Below are 22,505 nucleotides of genomic sequence, written 5' to 3'. Positions count from 1 at the left end.
TAATAAATGACACTAGAATAAGCACACATTTGATTGGTAAATCATTGTGTAACAACCTGGAATTACACTTTATGTGTGGTGTTGGAGTTGTCCGACTTTTTGTGTGGCTGTAAACGCATCACTGGCTAAGTGCCATATGTGCATGTGTTGGCGCAAGTGAGAAAGAGCGAGCGGCTGCTGTTGATATAACAAAGTTGCTTTTGGTCTGGTTTGTACGGCAGAAAATGACCAGTTTTGCTACATATAATTTTTTTTACTAATGTTTTGGTGATGTGTTTATGGCCGACAATAAAGAGTTTTGCTCAGTAAAGTGATCGATGGAATTCATGTCCTCAAAGCGTCTTGACAGACGTTACAATATTTGAACAATGATGTCGTGTCCATGTCGTGTCGAAAATTGTTATGCGCTTATTTTTTTATTTGATTTTGTGCGTGGCATAGATTTGCCGTGCGCAGAGGACGCTTGAGCAGCGCGCAATTGCACAGGCGCACACCTTAGAGGGAACATTGCTACCCGGATAAATGACAGTCAAGGATCAACATTGCCCCGGCTTTCACTCGCTGGTGTGAGCTTCAAAATGAGGAGGGATTTCCGATTGATGCAGCCTTGGCTCTGTTCCTACTGGACTAGTAAGTGACTTTCGATGCAAAAATCAAAACGATAATGCTAATGTTAGTGAAGTGAAGTGAATTATATTTATATAGTACTTTTCTCTAGTGACTCAAAGCACTTTAAATAGTGTAACCCAATATCTAAGTTACATTTAAACCAGTGTGGGTGGCACTGGGAGCAGGTGGGTAAAGTGTCTTGCCCAAGGACACAACGGCAGTGACTAGGATGGCTGAAGCGGGGATCGAACCTGGAACCCTGAAGTTGCTGGTACGTCCACTCTACCAACCGAGCTATACCGCCCTAGCTATCGGAAATTTGCGTGGTAGCAATAAATAGCCACCAGTTGGATAGTTCACAGTTCCACACTGTCATGACCAGGCACGCAACAAACCCAAAAGTACTGTATAAAGAATAACAATGCGATAACTGCAAACCGCAAATATAAATGTTGAGTAAAAAATGTAGGTTCCTAGTGTGGAAAGATCTGTCATACTGAATCATTGTGGTATTATCGTGTCAGTTTGATGTTATATGCCCTAGTCCTCATGGGAAATGTGGCCTTCCTTCTGGCAAAACACAACGCCTTGGGCCACTGGCGCCGCCAAAATCAACCAAAACTGAACGTTCTTAAGTGGGGCTTTAACATCAACAACTACTAATCATGGCAGACTTCACGAGAGCCAACAGAATACTTTGTGTCAAATCATGATCCAGAACCACCACATTTTTTAGCCTGAATATACAGAGGATGAGGTACAGGTTTTAGAAGCTGTGTGTAGCAGTTTTGTGAAGTGCTCAAGAAGAAATACAAACTATGTACACACAAACTCAACAGGTATAGATTTTCCTTTGTCCCATTGGCAATTAAAGCGCTTAACAACAGAAAACTACTGTAATATCCGGATGCAATAATAATTAGTGCAATACTGGCGCAGTGGAAGAATGGCCGTGCGCAACCCGAGGGTCCCTGGTTCAATCCCCACCTAGTACCAACCTCGTCATGTCTGTTGTGTCCTGAGCAAGACACTTCACCCTTGCTCCTGATGGGTGCTGGTTAGCGCCTTGCATGGCAGCTCCCGCCATCAGTGTGTGAATGTGTGTGTGAATGGGTAAATGTGGAAGTAGTGTCAAAGCGCTTTGAGTACCTTGAAGGTAGAAAAGCGCTATACAAGTACAACCCATTTATCATTTATTATAATATTGGGATAGTGCAATACGGGGGGAGTGTAATGTGTGATCTCATAACTAACTGATATACCTGTGCACTGTTCACTGTCGTCATTGTATTGTCGGATGAACTGTATGTACGTACGTATGTATGTATGTATGTATGTATGTATGTATGTATGTATGTATGTATGTATGTATGTAAAACGCTGTGTCTTGATGTCCAAGACACATTTCTCCCGGGAGACAGTAAAGCTAATGATTATTATTATTATAATAAAACTATCACTTACTGTACAATGTCCCACTGATGATATTGTTATATCTTTCCGTTTAGATCAGGGGTGTCAAACTCAAATACAGAGTGGGCCAAAATTTAAAACTGAACAAAGTCGCGGGCCAAGGTTGAACAAATTAAACTTTTAAAAGGGACCCAAACAAGTTTTGCATTGAATATTGAACAAGCAAGGCTTATATAACTTTATAGTGACGTGCAAAATCGAGTTTCAAATACCGTATTTTTCGGACTATAAGTCGCAGTTTTTTTTCATAGTTTGGCCGGGCTCCAGTGCGACTTATATATGTTTTTTTCCTACTTTATTATGCATTTTCGGCAGGTGCGACTTATACTCCGGTGCGACTTATACTCCGAAAAATACGGTAATAATAATAATAATTTAAAAATATCAATGGCATATCAAATACAATTTAAATAAAAATTAAATGCCTCTTTTCTATTTGCAGCCTTCTGAGGTAAATATCAACATTAACTTTTTCCACAGGCTAATAAATTTGAAAATAAAATAACAATGAATAAACCAACCATTCAGGACTTTAAACTGCTCAGTTTGCAACACACTGATCTAATCTGATGTGCCCAAGCCAGATACCTGACATCTTTTCTGGGATGCTAGTTCATTAATGTCGGGGCTCAGGCTTTGAGCTGAGGCAACCTTCATTATCGAACAAAGTTGTTCATCAGTCATTATACCTGGTAGTCAACCCGGACCTTAATATTTGGGGGCGTGCTTTAAGGGCACTGCGTTTATCGTCCTCCATGAGCTGTCGTCACGTCTGCTTTTCGTCCATTCCAACAACGTGCCGGCCCGATCACAAATTATGTGCGACTCCAGCGTGCGTCGGTTGAGGCGGGCGGGGTTTGGTGTATATTGCAGCCCGGAAGAGTTAGGGCTGCATGGGATTCTGGGTATTTGTTTTGTTGTGTTTATGTTATGTTACGGTGTGGATGCTCTCCCGAAATGTGTTTGTCATTCTTGTTTGGTGTGGGTTCACAGTGTGGCGTATATTTCTAACAGTGTTAAAGTTATTTATACAGGCACCGTCAGTGTAACCTTTATCGCTGTTGGCCAAGTATGCGTTGCATTCACGTGTGTGTGCGTACTGAAGCCGCACATATTATGTGACTGGGCCAGCATTCGCTGGACTGGGTGAAAAGCAGGCGTGACGATTTTTGGGAGGGGCACTGAAATTTGAGAGTCTCCCAGGAGGGTTGCCAAGTATGAGAATTAGCGGTGAATGCGGTGTTACCGCGGCACCGCCGCTGAATATAAATGGCGGGCCAGCTCTAGTGTTAATTTGATATCGCCTCAAGGGCCAAGTGAAATTACACGGCGGGCCAAATTTGGCCCGCGGGCCAGAGTTTGACACCCAAGGTTTAGATGAAGAATTAATAATAATCCACCCGGAGGTAAAAAATAAAATAAAATAAAATAAAATGGCATTTTTTTTTTGTCTTTCTTGCCATCCCCCGGTCTCAGTTGGATGTCAGAGTTAAGCAACGTGTCAGTTTATGGCAACAATCTTCTATTATCCAGATGAGAGGCATGATTAATAATCTAAAATTAACGTTGACCAACTCAGAAGTGATGCAGTATTTTACGAATTATAATGCATTAAAAAAAATAAGTTTTTGTCTTACGTGGGATTGTGAATGATAGACAAAATTCTAAAAAAGAAAGTGCAGCTCCCCTTTAAACCGTTAGTGGCCCGCAGCCTAAGCAGCTGAGAAGCTCAGGTTTACAACATTTACTGTATTCCTTATGGTAATAAAAAAACAAATGCAGTCAAAACCAAAGCAAAATACTGTCAGATAGTTCAACTCCACTGAGTGCCATTCTAGTCAAATAGTGTTTTTATGACAACTTAAAAAACGAACTGATATGAATGCATAGGGAGGGGAAAAACACCACAAAAGAAACGCCGCAGTGCCTTCAGTGCGATGAGGTAGCTTTTATGCGGCACGGTGAAGAAGAAGACATGTGGGAGCGCTCATTGTGCTCATCCTGGTGCCATGCGTTAGAGAGGAAGGCCCCCTACCAGGTGGCAGCTTGTGGCCCAATGGCGGCCGGCACGCACACATGTTCCCAAAACAGGATTAACACGGTATCCACCACAAACACAGGTTCCAACTCGGAAGGAATCATCACTTAAAAAAAAAAAAAAAGTTCTACAATATTTTGTCTTTAAAAGTCAAACGGGGGAGAAAGTCAAACATTCCAAAGGAAGGAAAATAGGCCACACCGTCTGGCAGCACAGCTTCCACATGACTTTGATTCTAGGAAGAGATAACTTTGAGCGTTCACGAGTTCCTGTGCGAGATCGGCTCTAACTCATTTGTATCCAAACTCTGTACGACTTGAAGGTAAATACAAACACTGTCCCCAAACAGACAACGACGCACTGACGTCTTAAACCCTTTTTTTTACTTCTCGGGTTTTAGTAAATGTTGCTCTTATGGAAAACTTCCTCAAATAGTCTCTGAGGAGTGTTGATCTCTTCAATTATTTCAGGAGAAGAGCAGAATACAATTTAAAAATGGCAGAAAAAGCAAAACATTTTAAAATAATGTTTGCATTTTTTTTGTGTGTGTAAATGTCTACATTTGTTTAATTTAGTTTATTAAAAATCCATTAGTCTACACCGCAGTGGAGACTATTCTTCCTGGGCTCCAAGCAAAAAAAACATCACACAATCACAAAACAAAAGATTACAATGCAGTATAAGGCTGCAACAACTAATCGATTAAAGGGGAACATTATCACAATTTCAGAATGGTTAAAACCATTAAAAATCAGTTCCCAGTGGCTTATTATATTTTTCGAAGTTTTTAAAAAATTTTTACCCATCACGCTATATCCCTAAAAAAAGCTTCAAAGTGCCTGATTTAACCATCGTTATAAACACCCGTCCATTTTCCTGTGACGTCACATAGTGAAGCCAACACAAACAAACATGGCGGAAAGAACAGCAAGCTATAGCGACATTAGCTCGGATTCGGACTCGGATTTCAGCGGCTTAAGCGATTCAACAGATTACGAATGTATTGAAACGGATGGTTGTAGTAGTGTGGAGGCAGGTAGCGAAAACGAAATTGAAGAAGAAACTGAAGCTATTGAGCCATATCGGTTTGAACCGTATGCAAGCGAAACCGACGAAAACGACACGACAGCCAGCGACATGGGAGAAAGCGAGGACGAATTCGGCGATCGCCTTCTAACCAACGATTGGTATGTGTTTGTTTGGCATTAAAGGAAACTAACAACTATGAACTAGGTTTACAGCATATGAAATACATTTGGCAACAACATGCACTTTGAGAGTGCAGACAGCCCAAATGTTATCAATTAATATATTCTGTAGACATACCCTCATCCGCGCTCTTTTCCTGAAAGCTGATCTGTCCAGTTTTGGAGTTGATGTCAGCAGGCCAGGGAAGTTAGGGTCGAGAGGGGGTTTAGCTCGCTCGTCTGCGGGAACAAACTGCCGCCATTGCTTTCCATGCTACCGAGGTCCTTTGTCCCTGAATTGCTCACACACTCCGGCAGATTCAATGGGGATCTGGCGGCAGATTTCTTTGACTTTATCGTTGGAAATGCATCTGCTTTGAGTGTCGCAGGATATCCACACATTCTTGCCATCTCTGTCATAGCATAACTTTCGTCGGTAAAGTGTGCGGAACAAACGTCCAATTTCTTGCCACTTTCGCATCTTTGGGCCACTGGTGCAACTTGAATCCGTCCCTGTTCGTGTTGTTACACCCTCCGACAACACACCGACGAGGCATGATGTCTCCAAGGTACGAAAAATGGAAAATAACAGAGCTGATTTGACTCTGTGTTTGAGAAAATGGCGGATTGCTTCCCGATGTGACGCCACGTTGTGACGTCATCGCTCCGAGAGCGAATATTAGAAAGGCGTTTAATTCGCCAAAATTCACCCATTTAGAGTTCGGAAATCGGTTAAAAAAATATATGGTCTTTTTTCTGCAACATCAAGGTATATATTGACGCTTACATAGGTCTGGTGATAATGTTCCCCTTTAAATCGATTAAAATCGATTATAATAATAGTTGGCGATTAATTTAGTCATCGATTCGTTGGATCTATGCTATGCGCATGCGCAGAGGCAATCTTTCTTTTTTTTTATTATAAACCTTTATGTATAAACTGCAACATGTACAAACAGCTGAGAAACAATAATCAAAATAAGTATGGTGCCAGTATGCTGGGTTTTTTTTCAATTAAATTATGGAAAGGATGGAAATGTAGTTTGTCTCTTTTATCCAATTTTTCATCGAAGTAATAATCGACAGTTAGTTTGACGATTATCAAATGAATCGTTAGTTGCAGACCTAATGCAGTACAACATGATCAATAATAACATTTTGTAATACAAAAAAAAGCAACAACAATAAAAACAACAAAAAATAACTTGGAGTTTACATAATTATGTTTATACCAAAGATAAAAAAAGAGCAATATAAAAAAATATATATATTTTTTGCAAAAATAAAACAAAGAACCAATGGCCTACAATATACACATTCGTGTACCAAAGACAAACAATAGTAAACATAATGAAAATAAATACATGTTTTTCAGTGTACTGTATGCATGATGCAAGCCCCGACTACTACTAAAAAAATAAATAAAAAAGCAGGTTATTGAAAATGTGCATCCCCTAATTTGTTTTGCACAGTTTGCAGTTCCTGCCCCAAAATAATTATTCTTATCCGTCAAAAAATTTGAGACACAATTCCATCCCACTGAATAAGAAAGTGTCTACAAACTTTTGATTGGTACAATAAATATGAGCCATTTTTAAAAATAGTACAACACAAATGGACTTACTGTTTGTTTTGCATTGTTTCTGTTCAAATAGTATATACTGTACCTCCACCACTTTTGCTGTTAATGACGTACAGTACCGTATTTTTCAGACTATAAGTCGCAGTTTTTTCATAGTTTGGCCGGGGGTGCGACTTATACTCAGGAGCGACTTATGTGTGAAATTATTAACACATTACCGTTAAATCCATCCATCCATTTTCTACCGTTTATTCCCTTTTGGGGTCGCAGGGGGCGCTGGAGCCTATCTCAGCTACAATCGGGCGGAAGGCGGGGTACACCCTGGACAAGTCACCACCTCATCGCAGGGCCAACACAGATAGACAGACAACATTCACACTCACATTCACACACTAGGGCCAATTTAGTGTTGCCAATCAACCTATCCCCAGGTGCATGTCTTTGGAGGTGGGAGGAAGCCGGAGTACCCGGAGGGAACCCACGCAGTCACGGGGAGAACATGCAAACTCCACACAGAAAGATCCAGAGCCCGGGATTGAACCCAAGACTACTCAGGACCTTCGTATTGTGAGGCACATGCACTAACCCCTCTTCCACCGTGCTGCCACCGTTAAATATCAAATAATATTATTTAGCTCATTCACGTAAGAGACTAGACGTATAAGATTTAAATTGCCTTTCAAATGTCTATTCTTGGTGTTGGGTTTTATCAAATAAATTTCCCCCAAAAATGCGACTTATACTCCAGTGCGACTTATACATGTTTTTTTCCTTCTTTATTATGCATTTTCGGCCGGTGCGCCTTATACTCCGGAGCGACTTATACTCCAAAAAATACGGTAATTATGTTCATACCAAAGATAAAAAAGAGCAATATAAATAGATATATATTTTTTGCAAAAATAAAACAAAGAACCAATGGCCTAAAAGTACACATCGAGGTATCGAGGGACACACCATCACTTCTTGTGGTTCATAATGCATCAATGCTTCATTATCGTTTGACCCATCACTTGCGTTAACGCATTAGTCTAGGGCAGGGGTCGGCAACCCGCGGCTCTTTAGCGCCGCCCTTGTGGCTTTCTGGAGCTTTTCCAAAAATGTATGAAAAATGGAAAAAGATGAGGGGGAAAAAATATATTTTTTGTTTTAATATGGTTTCTGTGGGAGGACAAACATGACACAAACCTCCCTAATTGTTATAAAGCACACTGTTTATATTAAACATGCTTCACTGATTCGAGTATTTGGCGAGCGCCGTTTTGTCCTACTAATTTTGGCGGTCCTTGAACTCACCGTAGTTTGTTTACATGTATAACTTTCTCGGACTTTCTAGGACGTGTTTTATGCCACTTCTTTTTCTGTCTCATTTTGTCCACCAAACTTTTAAGGTTGTGCATGAAAGGTGAGTTTTGTTGATGTTATTGACTTGTTGGAGTGCTAATCAGACATATTTGGTCACTGCATGACTGCAAGCTAATCGATGCTAACATGCTATTTAGGCTAGCTATATGTACATATTGCATCATTATGCCTCATTTGTAGGTATATTTGAGGTCATTTAGTTTCCTTTAAGTCCTCTTCATTCAATTTATATCTCATGACACACTATCTGTATGTAATATGGCTTTTATTTTTTTGCGGGTCCAGACAGATTTTTTTTTGTATTTTTGGTCCAATATGGCTCTTTCAACATTTTGGGTTGCCGACCCCTGGTCTAGGGGCTGCATGAGTGCTGCCGGACCATAGGGGAAAGCTGCGGTTCATCCGTGAAAGGACGAACAAGCAAGACTGCACCGTGTCTGAAAATGACACACAAAGTGAAGTGCCTAAAAGGTCTGACTTCAAACGTTAGGAGCGTTAGAGTTTGTACCGTGTTCTGCAAGGGGAAAACAAAAATCATGGCTGTGACGAAATCTTAAAAGTCTAAATGAAAGGACACGCTGCCGCATCCTCCGCGGATGAGCCACAAAATGCCAGCGAGGGCGGCTCTCGGCGCTTCAGCCGAGGCGGCCCGGGCGCAGCACACAAGCCGCATGATGAAAGGCTGCATTCATAGCCAGCGACAACACATAGGCTTCTCTTGCTGCCTCTCTCCGATGAAGCTGCCTCTCTTCACGACAAAAGGACGGCCAATCCTTTGAGCTGCGGCGTCGTATACGCGACACCAAACCGCCATGTAGGAAAGGAGGAACACGCCGAAATCTCATGGACAAGGCGTGACCGTGTGAACAGAAACACAAGCAAAACTGGCCGCCTCAAAGAGGATTGCAGCGTCACTCCGAGCTTGTACAGATTCATTTACATACTAATATTAACACACATTACAATTAGCACAAATACTGGCACAAAACTAACCAATATTGGGAATATAGATAATCAGTTCCGAGGTCAAATTACAGCCATCATAAAAAACTTTATTGTAACTGTACAGGCAATGTACCGTATTTTTCGGACTATGAGTCGCAGTTTTTTTCATAGTTTGGCCGGGGGTGCGACTTATACTCATGAGCGACTTATGTGGGAAATTATTAACACATTACCGTAAAATATCAAATAATATTATATAGCTCATTCACGTAAGAGACTAGACGTATAAGATTTCATGGGATTTAGCGATTAGGAGTGACAGATTGTTTGGTAAACGTATAGCATGTTCTATATGTTATAGTTATTTGAATGACTCTTACCATAATATGTTACGTTAACATACCAGGCACGTTCTCACTTGGTTATTTATGCCTCATATAACGTACACTTATTCAGCCTGTTGTTCACTATTCTTTATTTATTTTAAATTGCCTTTCAAATGTCTATTCTTGGTGTTGGGTTTTATCAAATAAATTTCCCCCAAAAATGCGACTTATACTCCAGTGCGACTTATATATGTTTTTTTCCTTCTTTATTATGCATTTTCGGCAGGTGCGACTTATACTCCGGTGCGACTTATACTGCGAACAATACGGTACTAAGTAACGTTTTAACTAGGACTGTCAAAGTTAACGCTTTAACTACAGTATTTTTCGGACTACAAGGCGCACTTAAAATCCTTTCATTTTCTTAAAAATCGACAGTATGTGACTGATTTACAGATTAATTCCGGTTGTGCTTATGGACCGCAAAGCAATTTTATTTGGTACATGGTGTATTGATAAATGTGACCAGTAGATGGCAGTCACACATAGGAGATACATGTGGACTGCAGGTTGACTAACGCCCGTTCAACAAATGATGCTCGCAAGTACCCGTAAGCCAGCAACATTAATACTTAGATTTTTCGTTGAGAATATAGAACATTACACTCAGTGCTCAAAAATCCGTAAACACGACTTTAGGAAGCTAAAAAGCCGCGCCGCCCCGCTGGATGGAACGTGGAGCATTACGGCTACCATAATCAGTCGTGCTATGCTTCAACATAAGGGTATTATTTATTTTGTTTATGTATTTATTTGACAGGGACAGTACAATTAAACATTGCTACCCACAGGTAACCCATGTCAAAGTACCGTATTTTTCGGAGTATAAGTCGCTCCGGAGTATAAGTCGCACCGGCCAAAAATTCATAATAAAGAAGGAAAAAAACATATATAAGTCGCACTGGAGTATAAGTCACATTTTTTGAGGACATTTATTTATTTTTATTTTTTTATTAAATCAACATAGAAAAAACCACATGATACACTTTCAACTAGTGCATCAACCCAAAAAAAAAACCTCCCTCCCCCATTCACACTCATACACACCCACTCACACAAAAGGGGTTGTTTCTTTCTGCTACCAATATTCTGGTTACCACAACATGGACAACACTTCTGCAAGGGACACAGTTCCTGAAGCACACTTGATTGTTTGTGCTGCTGGTCCACTAACATTTTCATTTAATTACTTCTTTTTTTTTAAATGTAATTATTTTTATATTGTTGTACTCTCTTTTTTATCCAAGAAAATATTTATTTATCTTATCTAAAAAAATATATATAATAAAAAAAAAAGAAAAGAAAAAAAGAAAGAAAGAAAAAAGGACCTTATCTTTACCAGACCTGGTTGTAAATGAAATTAGCTTCGTTTAAAGGTTTTTTTTAAAACCAGGTCCAGTCCAGATAATGTCCAAGTCGGGTTCAGCAACACACACCTTCATTCATGTACCGGTACACTGAAAAAAAATAAAAATGAAAATAAAAAAAAATAAAAAAAATAGAAACATTTTGGAACACAACAGATTGCATATAATCTATAAACAAAATTACATTTTCAAAACAAAACCAAAAAAAAATGTATGTACAGTCCAGATTATGTTCAGGTCACTAAAAATTAGGGAATACAACAACAGATAGCATATAATCTATAAACATAATTACACTTTCAACATAAGCCTTTGAGGACCTCCCATCTTTTTTTATGTTTTTTGGCATTATAATCGTTTTCAACCATGTAACTTTGAGGACATTTATTTGATAAAACCCAACACCAAGAATAGACATTTGAAAGGCAATTTAAAATAAATAAAGAATAGTGAACAACAGGCTGAATAAGTGTACGTTATATGAGGCATAAATAACCAACTGAGAACGTGCCTGGTATGTTAACGTAACATATTATGGTAAGAGTCATTCAAATAACTATAACATATAGAACATGCTATACGTTTACCAAACAATCTGTCACTCCTAATCGCTAAATCCTATGAAATCTTATACGTCTAGTCTCTTACGTGAATGAGCTAAATAATATTATTTGATATTTTATGGCTAAACTATGAAAGAAACTGCGACTGATAGTCCGAAAAATACGGTACATAAGACTTCTAGCCACAGACTAATTTGCAACCCTTGTCCCTGGTTAGGCTTTTAAAAAAAGTTGAGAGAAGTGTAAAACACATACAAAAGGTATTAAAACAAGTACAAAAATAAAAACACATTGGAAATAATTGGCCCCATTTGTCCACACTGCATCCAGTTCTAGTGCTCACACTTCTGATTTTCCTTAAGCCACTTTTTCAGTTTTATGAAGAAAAGTTTAATGTCCGACTGTGACTTTAACTCCAGTGGCAAAGAGTTCCACAGATGTGAGGCCTTGACTGAGAACGCAGACTGACCCAGAGTCGTCCGACACCTTGTCACTCTACAGCTCCCACCGACTGCAGCTCGAGTCTGCACACCTTCACTACTGCATCTTTGTATTTCTTGACACACCACATCAGGGGCTAATCCATTGAGACACTTAAAAATAACTTTTAAAAATGAGAAATGTATAAAATTATCAAAACTCATGTTATATTTTTGAGTATTATTAAAATGTGGAGGGGGTGTGGCCTGCGGGCCTGCCGCGGAACGGGGTGTGCCAGGACCGGCCTTGAAGACAGCGACAGGTGAGTAGATGGCCCAGGTGGGCCTTGTTATCTAATCACCTGTCGCCTTTATTAGCAGCAGCCGGAGCGAGACACGTTGTTGGAGTTGGAGTGGGAGCCAGAGAGCAAGAGAGACACACAGACGCAGAAAAATAAATAATGCTGGAAAGCAAAAACCTGGCACTATTTAAGGAAAATAAAACAGTATTGTACCCCTAAACCGGGCTCTCGTGGCAGTGTGTGGTGGTCCAAGGAACCCACTAAAGGGCAACCTCTACAGCAGTGGTTCTTAACATTGTTGGAGTTACCAAACCCCACCAGTTTCATATGCGCATTCACCGAACCCTTCTTTAGTGAAATAAAATGTGGATTTTTTTTCAAATTCAAGACAAAGTTATATGTTTTTGGTAACACTTTAGTATGGGGAACATATTCTAAGTAACAAAGACTTAATTTAGAGTTATTTGGTTAGGGTTATGGGGTTAGGGCCAGGGTTAGAGGGTTAGGGTTATAATAAGGCCATGCCGAATAAGACATTAATAAGTACTTAATAATGACTAGTTAAGAGCCAATATGTTACTAATTTGCATTATAATAAGCAACTAATTAATGATGAATATGTTCCTCATACTAAAGTGTTACCATGTTTTTTTACTGGTGCACAAAATGAACCGTGCATGAACATCACCTTGTCCAAACAACAAAACCAACACAGTGCATAAACTCACAACAAATTACACACCTGCAAATCAGTCTGACTTCTGCTGTTGTCGTATCCGTAATACGCCGATAGGGAGAAGTTTTTATTTGCACGATGAGTCGGGTGTGTTTTGACCTCCGCCGAACCCCTGAGCCCGACTCACCGAACCCCAAGGGTTCGATCGAACCCAGGTTAGGAACCACTGCTCTACAGTCATCTATTAGAAGACATATCTAGCATTTTGTTTCACAATACCATGCAAAACCAACTTTTCTTACCTACTGGTACCTGCTGAGGTGTTTTTGGGATAAAAAATGTGCGTGTGTCCGCCATTGTAGTCCGTGTCGTAGTCAATAAGCTTATTTTTCTCTATCCTCTTGGGTCATTCATCCTCCGCTGTTGCCATTTCTAATACAAATTAAAGCTGCAAGCAGCGATGGACGGGACCGACTTTGACGGCACATAAATCCAAACCGGAGCAGTAATTAAAACTCTTTCGTCAACTTTTAATCAGAAGGGTTCAATATCTCTCCTGTGCTAGTTTGAAGCCGACATGACAAACCCGCTCAGAGGAGATAATTTTTTAAAAAAGGTGACCGGTTTTTACAAAACTTTTGTTTTGAAGGGGGAATAGCAAACTTCCTGTTGATTTTTGCTGGGGGTTGTCAATGAATGAAATGTAGGTCTAGGTGAGACCTACATAGAGGTTTTTGTTTCATGTCTCTTCGACATTTCTACTGGAAGTTACAGGCAGTTTTGTCTGTGTTTTCTTCCTAGGAGCAGTTTTGTCTGTGTTTTCTCCCTGGGGGGCGCTAGAGCGCAATTTTGAGTTTTGGGGTTAGGTTTTTTATTAAACCGCAATTTTCGCCAGTCCTGATGTGTGTGTCTAGTTTGGTGAGTTTTGAAGCATTTTAAGAGGGTCAAATTACAGCTCAAAGAGGCAAAAAAGACTGTTTTTACTAAAATTTTGTTTTGAAGGGGGAATAGCAAACTTCCTGTTGATTTTTGCTGAAAGATGTCAGTGTATGAAATCTAGGTCTAAGTGAGACCTACATAGAGGTTTTAGTTTCATGTCTCTACGACATTCCTACTGGAAGTTACAGGCAGTTTTGTCTGAGTTTTTTCCTAGGAGGCGCTAGAGCGCAATTTTGAGTTTTGGGGTTTGTTTTTTTTTTATTAGATTGCAATTTTCGCCAGTCCTGATGCGTGTGTCAAATATTGTGAGTTTTGAAGTATGTTAAGGGGGTCAAATTACAGCTCAAAGAGGCGGCCGGTATAATAATAATAAAACCTTACAATTACAATAGGGTCCTCTGTCCCAAAGGGACATTGCGGTCCCTAATAAGCATACAGTTCTAACTTAAAACTGTCACTAAACTCGCTATGGAGGCGCTAAAAACTACCGGTACAACAAAGATGACTGGAGAGGACGCAGTGGAAGTGGAGACACGTAAATAAGACCGCCCACAAAACGGTGCATTCTGAAAAGCAATAACGTCCTCTTCGCGCTTCACCTTCTTTTTGCAATGTTAATTAAGGATGTCAGAACGTTAAAGCTTGTACAGTATTTAAAGGTTTGATAATGGCACACAAACAGAAGGTCAAACTGCTTCTTTTTTTGGTGCTAATCAGAGCAGTTCAAATGTGTCAACCTACATTAGCACCGAGTCTCATTTCATCCAATTGATTCCAGCCATAATCAGCAAAGCGCTGATTAACTGCAGCCCTAATCCCGTTAGCTGTGCGCCAGACAAAGCAAATGACACGAGATGATGCGACTAAATATGCTGCATGTCCTCTTTGAAGACGGGCATTACCGTGCAGACACCAGGCGAACACCAATTGACGCCGCGTCGCTGAGAGGCAAGAGTCGCCAACGACGAAAATGCGGCGTGTGCGCGCATCACTCATTACTCGCCCATTTCCTCCCCCCGCGGACAAAACACAGCGGCATGACAACGGCCTTAACCAGCCTCCCGTCGCTTCATTAGTGTTTCAATTACCTGGGTGCTGACAGTCCGCGTCCCATCTGTGGCTTCCACCGTCAGGTTGTAATTTGATTTCTGCTCGGCGTCCAGCGGCCGCGCCACGATCAGGGTCCCGCTGGCCTTGCCCACGTCAAAGCGGCTGTCATAATTTCCACCTGCGGGGTTTTTTTTTTTTTTTCACCCCCCGAGGAAAGAGCAAAAGGTGAGTGACAGAGTCATGGCTCAGCGGAGCAGTTTAAACAAGAAGACAATCAAGCAGCTAGGACAAACAAACACATGATGACTCTTGCTGATGGAAGGGACTAACATGAAAGATGGCCGCTTTATGTACACTTTACAGGCCAACAGGGGTGTCCGAACACTGGCATTTGCACAAACATTACGAATTGATTGATTGATTGATTGATTGAAACTTTCATTAGTAGATTGCCCAGTACAGTACATATTCCGTACAATTGACCACTAAATGGTAACACCCGAATAAGTTTTTCAACTTGTTTAAAGGGGAACATTATCACAATTTCAGAATGGTTAAAACCATTAAAATTCAGTTCCCAGTGGCTTATTATATTTTTCGAAGTTTTTTTCAAAATTTTACCCATCACGCAATATCCCTAAAAAAAGCTTCAAAGTGCCTGATTTTAACCATCGTTATAAACACCCGTCCATTTTCCTGTGACGTCCCATAGTGAAGCCAACACAAACAAACATGGCGGAAAGAACAGCAAGTTATAGCGACATTAGCTCGGATTCAGACTCGGATTTCAGCAGCTTAAGCGATTCAACAGATGACGCATGTATTGAAACGGATGGTTGTAGTGTGGAGGCAGGTAGCAAAAACAAAATTGAAGAAGAAACTGAAGCTATTGAGCCATATCGGTTTGAACCGTATGCAAGCAAAACCGACAAAAACGACACGACAGCCAGCGACACGGGAGAAAGCGAGGACGAATTCGGCGATCGCCTTCTAACCAACGATTGGTATGTGTTTGTTTGGGATTAAAGGAAACTAACAACTATGAACTAGGTTTACAGCATATGAAATAAATTTGGCAACAACATGCACTTTGAGAGTGCAGACAGCCCAATTTTCCTCAATTAATATACTCTGGAGACATACCCTCATCCGCTCTCTTTTCCTGAAAGCTGATCTGTCCAGTTTTGGAGTTGATGTCAGCAGGCCAGGGAAGCTAGGGTCGATAGCTCGCTCGTCTGCGGGAACAAACTGCCGCCATTGCTTGCCGTGCTACCGAGGTCCTTTGTCCCTAAATTGCTCACACACTCCGGCAGATTCAATGGGGGTCTGGCGGCAGATTTCTTTGACTTTATCGTTGGAAATGCATCTGCTTTGAGTGTCGCAGGATATCTACACATTCTTGCCATCTCTGTCGTAGCATAGCTTTCGTCGGTAAAGTGTGCGGAACAAACGTCCAATTTCTTGCCACTTTCGCATCTTTGGGCCACTGGTGCAACTTGAATCCGTCCCTGTTCGTTTTGTTACACCCTCCGACAACACACCGACGAGGCATGATGTCTCCAAGGTACGGAAAACAGTCGAAAAAACGGAAAATAACAGAGCTGATTTGACTCGGTGTGTGAGAAAATGGCGGATTGCTTCCCGATGTGACGTCACATTGTGACGTCATCGCTCCGAGAGCGAATGTTAGAAAGGAGTTTAATTCGCCAAAATTCACCCATTTAGAGTTCGGAAATCGGTTAAAAAATATATGGTCTTTTTTCTGCAACATCAAGGTATATATTGACGCTTACGTAGGTCTGGTGATAATGTTCCCCTTTAAGTCGGGGTCCACGTTAATCAATTCATGGTAATTCACGAACAATCAAATACTTGTAACTATTTACTTTGACAGCACAAAGCAAGCTTTCTTTTAACAGTTGCAGACAGGGGAAAACGCGCCAACGTGAAAACACTCCAAACACACAAAAGTGATTCAAAACCTCAATTGAAAAAAAGCCCACATAAATCAGGGTTATTCCACTTTGGATGACACCAGGTCAGTTAAAAACACTATCATATAAATCAAGGGTTCTTAACCTTTTTGACCTCAAATATTAACACTGAATTTGTCACCTTACTTTTAGTCAATAATTACATCTAACCTACTTACAGTTTACAACCTTGTCAAACGATATGTTGATCACAAATATTATTGTCAAGGCTCAGGTCAGGCTGATTATCAAAATAAATACTAATCAAATATACTGCAAAAGAAGGGACTCCAAAAAATTAACTATGAAAAATAAATGTACATACAATTACAATGTGCTCAAACAAATACATTCTAACTAAATAAATAATAAATATGTTTCTTAAACTGTCAATAAAATTGAAGTGCAAATGAATACATTTAAAATCTCTCTACAACTTCACTACTTGAGTCATATTTTTTGCGCTTAAGAAACTTCTCTATGCCTTAAGCTCCAAATTTATTCTGCTTGTTTGATAGTCATTACTGCCACAAATGGTGGAAAAGTGTATTACAACTGAGTACATCTGTGGCCCATACGGACCTCAGCTGAGAAACATATATTTTTTCCCCCGTCCTATGGTAAAGAAACACTGATATATGTTTTTACAAAATGTATAACTGACCAGATAGAATGTATATTCAAAATGGAAGAAATAATATACACACATCTATTGTCTACTGCAAGTAGGTTCTCAGGAATATAGAAAATAGGAATAATAGTGAAGGGAGTCCTTAGCTTTCTGGAAATGTGGCCCTCAAAACTATTTAGTTTTTCAGCCCTCACATAAACTAATATACAAAAAAATAATAATTTCAAAAGTCCAAAAATGACTGAGTAAGAGAACTACTGCAACCTCACAAAACAAGCTAAATGTTAATCAGGCTTCCGTAGGTGCCAGACCTTAGAGAGAGGTCTGGTTCTTTTACGAGTCTAATAGACTTCTGGTTTATTTCTGTTAAATTGCAGCATTTTAATGCAGTTGTTTAAATGGCCATGTGTGTGTTTTGGAAATCTGCAGCAATTTTGGGTTGCATTTTATAAAAACCTGCATCGTTTAAGTTATTGCTGAATCTGTAATTTGCAGCATTCCACACGTTGCATGTGTGTTTTTGGTTGTGGATCATTCATGTGTTTGGAAAGTTTCAACGTTGCTGTTCGTTTGGCCTCTGCCGTCCACCGTAGTTTTGTTCTTACAATGCACTTATCATCTGCGTAGCATATTTCCACATACACCAGATGGGATTTCGCATGTTTAATTAAACAAAAATGGCGAAGAAGATCAAAATGAAAGTTAGGACACCCCTGCTTTTCCGCACAACAACAACCACACAGAGGATTAACTAGTGGGACGCTTGAAAAACATTTTCATGTTTAAGGGAATAAAAATTAAAAAAAAGAAGTTGTTTTGGATGTTTGTTTACACGACAACTACTCTGTATGTTGGAATGAACAGGCAAGATACACTAATAGTCAGTGGTTAACAGAATTTGTTCGAGGCTGGTATGGAAACAGGAGTTCAGAGCAACTCGATTGTTAGGAATCATGAACTGATTGATAATTAGGGGTGTACATCTTTGGGCACCTAATGATTCGATCCGATTCTTGGTGTGACAATTCGATTCAGTATCGATTCTCGATTCAACCGAATTCTCGATTCAAACCAATTCTTGCAATGTATTATTTGGTATTATAATTACAATGAAACTTTTTTAAAACAGGTTACAGGTAAGAACGCTCCTTCTAGTTGCATGGAGATGGCCTTAAACATCTTTTAAAACATGTATTTATATCAAATATATACTGTATATATATATATATATATATATATATATATATGCTGTGTATATATATATACATATATATATATATATATACATAATTTTTGAAAATTAGAATCAGGATTATCATGAATTGTGATTCGGTTGTTAATTAATTAGTTTTTACACCCTGTTGTTGATTGAGTGTCTTTATACTAAGTGCAATACATGGCTGCAACCAGCAGAGGTGCTGTTGCTTTGATTCACTCACAATTAGATTGCTGGCAACATGATGTCCGCTATGTAACATTGAGCTATGTCGAATACGAGTAAAAAAAAAACAGGAGTTTGGAACATTTCAAAATGAATTCTCGGATATCTGTTATGATATAATAAAAATAAAAAAATCTATTTTTTGGTTGGCAATTTTCACTGAGGTTGATCAAGGAAACGAAGTAAAATGGACATCCTTACATGACAAAACATCAATGGCAGACTAAAATGTTAATGCTGAATTATCAAGTTTCTCTAAACAAATTTGCGAAAATGCTACACCTCAAAAGTATATATTGAAAGGTTTTAAAATTGAATAATAAATGTTGTCATAATGACTTCAAATAACCAGAATATAAATACAGTTGGTATGGCATGGTATGCTATGTGCGCAACGTCACCAAATACTTGCCTGACATGCAAATTACAGCCTTTTCAATCTTTATTTTTCACGTTTCTATGTGAAATTAAATTAAATTATTTGTTTTTATTGCGGCCCGTGTTGTGCAAACGCACCCAAGTTGATGACAACATGAAACGGAACAGAAAAGGGTATTAAAGCAGAATGCATTGAATAAATATGACATGAAAATACAAGCAAGCGCTACAGGAACATTTGTAAAAAAAATAAATAAAATAAAATAAAAAGTGCGTGGGTGGGGGAGTGTGTCACACGACACTGTCACAATATCAACGACACTGACACAATGCGGGATGATGTCTGTCATAGAACAAGTCCTCTATTGATTTTAGGGGATGCTTTCACAGCAGCTACCTTCTGCTGTACAGTTGTGGTCACAAGCCATCTGAAGGATGTAAAACATCTCAGAATCCTCTGAGCCGGCTTGCATAATCCGAGCACACAGAACGTGCCAGAAAAAGAGAGAGGAGGGAAAAGGGGGAAACGCAAAGAGAGAGAGAGAGAGAGAGAGAGAGGTGTCAGTCAAGACATTGATCAAGAAGGAGGGAGGAAAAGAGTGAGATGGGGATTTTTAAGGTCAGATCCATGAAAGTACAAAATACGAAGAGACACTTGAGAGCGTTAAAATAAGACTCATGTTAGCGGTTATGGGTCATTCCTCTAAACCCTGGAAATAAAATGTATAAATGGACCATAACAATAACTAGCTTTCTTTATTAATCAAAGTCTCCTAAACATCAATCTGATTGCATATTTAATAAAGAGAATTTTTAAAAAAACGTGTTTAGCACTGGAAAAATACCAGTTGTTGCCTGACCGTCTTCCTAAAACTGGACTTTAAAATGAAATATAATTATCTAAATGTTATATTATTACATAATTGTGTTATTCTGTATCCCAAGTATACTTTATAACGGGGGTTCTTAACCTCACTTTTCTACTACAGAGGTCTGGGGGCTGGGGCCTGAGGCCCATTCAAATATTAACACTGAATTAGTAATCTTACTTGATTTTAATCTGAATTAATAACTAATGTACATCTAACCTATTTACAGTTTACAACCTTATCAAATGATATGAAACCATGTGTTAATCGCAAATATTATTATTTAAGGCTTTAGTCAGGGTGATTCGAAAAATAAGTACTAACCAAATATACTGCATAAGAAAGGGGCTCATAAATAACGAAAAATGATTTCTGTTGTGCTAAAAGTAATAAGCTAAATTAATAATGAATAGGGTTCTTAACTAAACTCAATAAAATTAAAGTGCAAAAGAAAATACACCTTCAACAGTTTAGTCATACATTTTGCGCTTAAGAAACTTTTCTATGAATTTAGTTTACTGCCACAAGTGGTAGAAAAGTGTATTACAGATGAGTGCTGCTGCAGCCCATACGGATTATATTTGATTATTTATAAGTGGTTGATTTATATAGGCTAGTAAGGTAAAGTTTTGTACCTGACAAGTTTCGGCTATCTTGTTCTGCAGCAATTTATAGATATACTGTATATATATATATATATATATATATATATATATATATATATAAATAATAATAATATTAATAATAAATAATCTAATAATATAAATAATAATAATAATAATTAATAAAAAATAAATAAATAATAATATAATAATAATATATTAATAATAATAATAATATAAATATATATTTATAACCACTTATAAATACACATCAGTAGGCTAAATGAACCTCTTCAACACATATTCGATTATGTTTAATGTTTTTACTAATTCTATGCTAAGAACTCACTCCTGTTGAGTATTGAGTACTAACAGATGTCGAGTTAAAAAAAGACAGAAATTAAGGTTTATTTTGAAAGAGCGACAACGGGCAGTTTCCTATTTACACAAGTAGGAGGTGGTACCTGTGATCTCGAACCACACGGAGACGTCAGATGACTCAGTGGCCACCACGCCCACCATGTGCGCCACTGGGTCGCTCTCCATCACCGAGAAGGCAAACGGCGATTCCTCGAAGAGCAGGGGGGACGCGTCCGCCGGAACCTTGGGTTTAGGGATCCACTCGATGTGAAGGCGGCACGTGGACGACTTCTGGGGGCGCCCGTTGTCGACGGCTTTGATCTTTGAAGAGAGAGGCGGAGTGGGTGTAAGTAAGCGTACTGGGGTTATCTGACAGGAAACCACATTTGGTAACTTAGACATAGCGCTAAGGTTGATCATTCATGAATACATATTAAAGAGGTGCTGATCAGTATTGTCCGATTTCTGTGATAAATTACATCGTCAGCCAATGCTGTTTACAAAAGCCGATCCCTCCTAGCTGAAGCACTGTATATTTTTGGTCCCCTGGCTGACAGAGGCGGCTAGCAGTTAACTAAAAACACATTTCGCGCAAGTATTATCATCACTGGAGGACTGTCGGATGAGGATAAACATGTCACACACAGAGTAAAAGCAAACAGCAGCCGACAAGAAGACATGCTAATTGCTAAGTTTGTAAAAACACAAAGAAAAAAAGTGCTTAATAAATTGTATGAAGTGTAGAATGATGCATGTTGTAAGACACGATTAACAGGAAATTTACAAGTAGATAAATAAGAGAGGATAATATAACAACTTTTGAAATGGAGCGGCCAAGCGTACACCTAATGGTAGGGCTGATCGATCTATATATCAGTGATCGATACTCGAGATTTATATTTTAACAAAATCATTTTTTTGCGATATTTGTTCATGTTTACAAACAAAAAAATTCCCTGAATCCCTTAAATCAGTGGTCCCCAACCGCACAAGAATTAAAAAATTAAAAGTTTTTTTTTTTTTTTTTAAATTAAATCAACATAAAAAACACAAGATACACTTACAATTAGTGCACCAACCCAAAAAAAAACCCTCCCCCATTTACACTCATTCACACTCATTCGCACAAAAGGGTTGTTTCTTTCTGTTATTAATATTTCTGGATCCTACATCATAAATCAATATAGATCAATACAGTCAGCAGGGATACAGTCCGTAAGCACACATGATTGCATTTTTTTATGACAAATTTCCAATCGTTGACCGGTCCGCAGTTACAAAAAGGTTGGGGACCACTGCCTTAAATTATTGCACACATGTTAAAAGTGCAATTTTAGTGTTAATTATGTG

General features: G+C 39.1%; 1 protein-coding gene across 4 annotated transcripts in view; it reads right to left on the bottom strand.

Annotated features, from left to right (window-relative positions):
* The window catches only part of fat1a (FAT atypical cadherin 1a), a 193,118-nt gene that overhangs the window by 80,764 nt on the left and 89,849 nt on the right, over nucleotides 1-22,505 (bottom strand). For 2 of the 4 annotated variants that reach the window (XM_072916081.1, XM_061984089.2), the window contains exons 6-8: nucleotides 21,260-21,476; nucleotides 19,722-19,790; nucleotides 14,940-15,079 (exon numbers count right to left, since the gene is read on the bottom strand). In XM_072916081.1, coding sequence (XP_072772182.1) covers nucleotides 14,940-15,079; nucleotides 19,722-19,790; nucleotides 21,260-21,476 — 426 coding nt within the window. The remainder of the gene's footprint in view (nucleotides 1-14,939; nucleotides 15,080-19,721; nucleotides 19,791-21,259; nucleotides 21,477-22,505) is intronic. The other 2 variants (XM_061984090.2, XM_061984091.2) reach the window with 1 other exon arrangement.

The sequence above is a fragment of the Nerophis lumbriciformis genome, linkage group LG25 (genome assembly GCF_033978685.3).
Source record: "Nerophis lumbriciformis linkage group LG25, RoL_Nlum_v2.1, whole genome shotgun sequence".
Taxonomy (NCBI): Eukaryota; Metazoa; Chordata; class Actinopteri; order Syngnathiformes; family Syngnathidae; genus Nerophis; species Nerophis lumbriciformis.
Note: the sequence above shows the minus strand (reverse complement) of the source record. Positions and strands in the feature narration are given on the sequence as shown.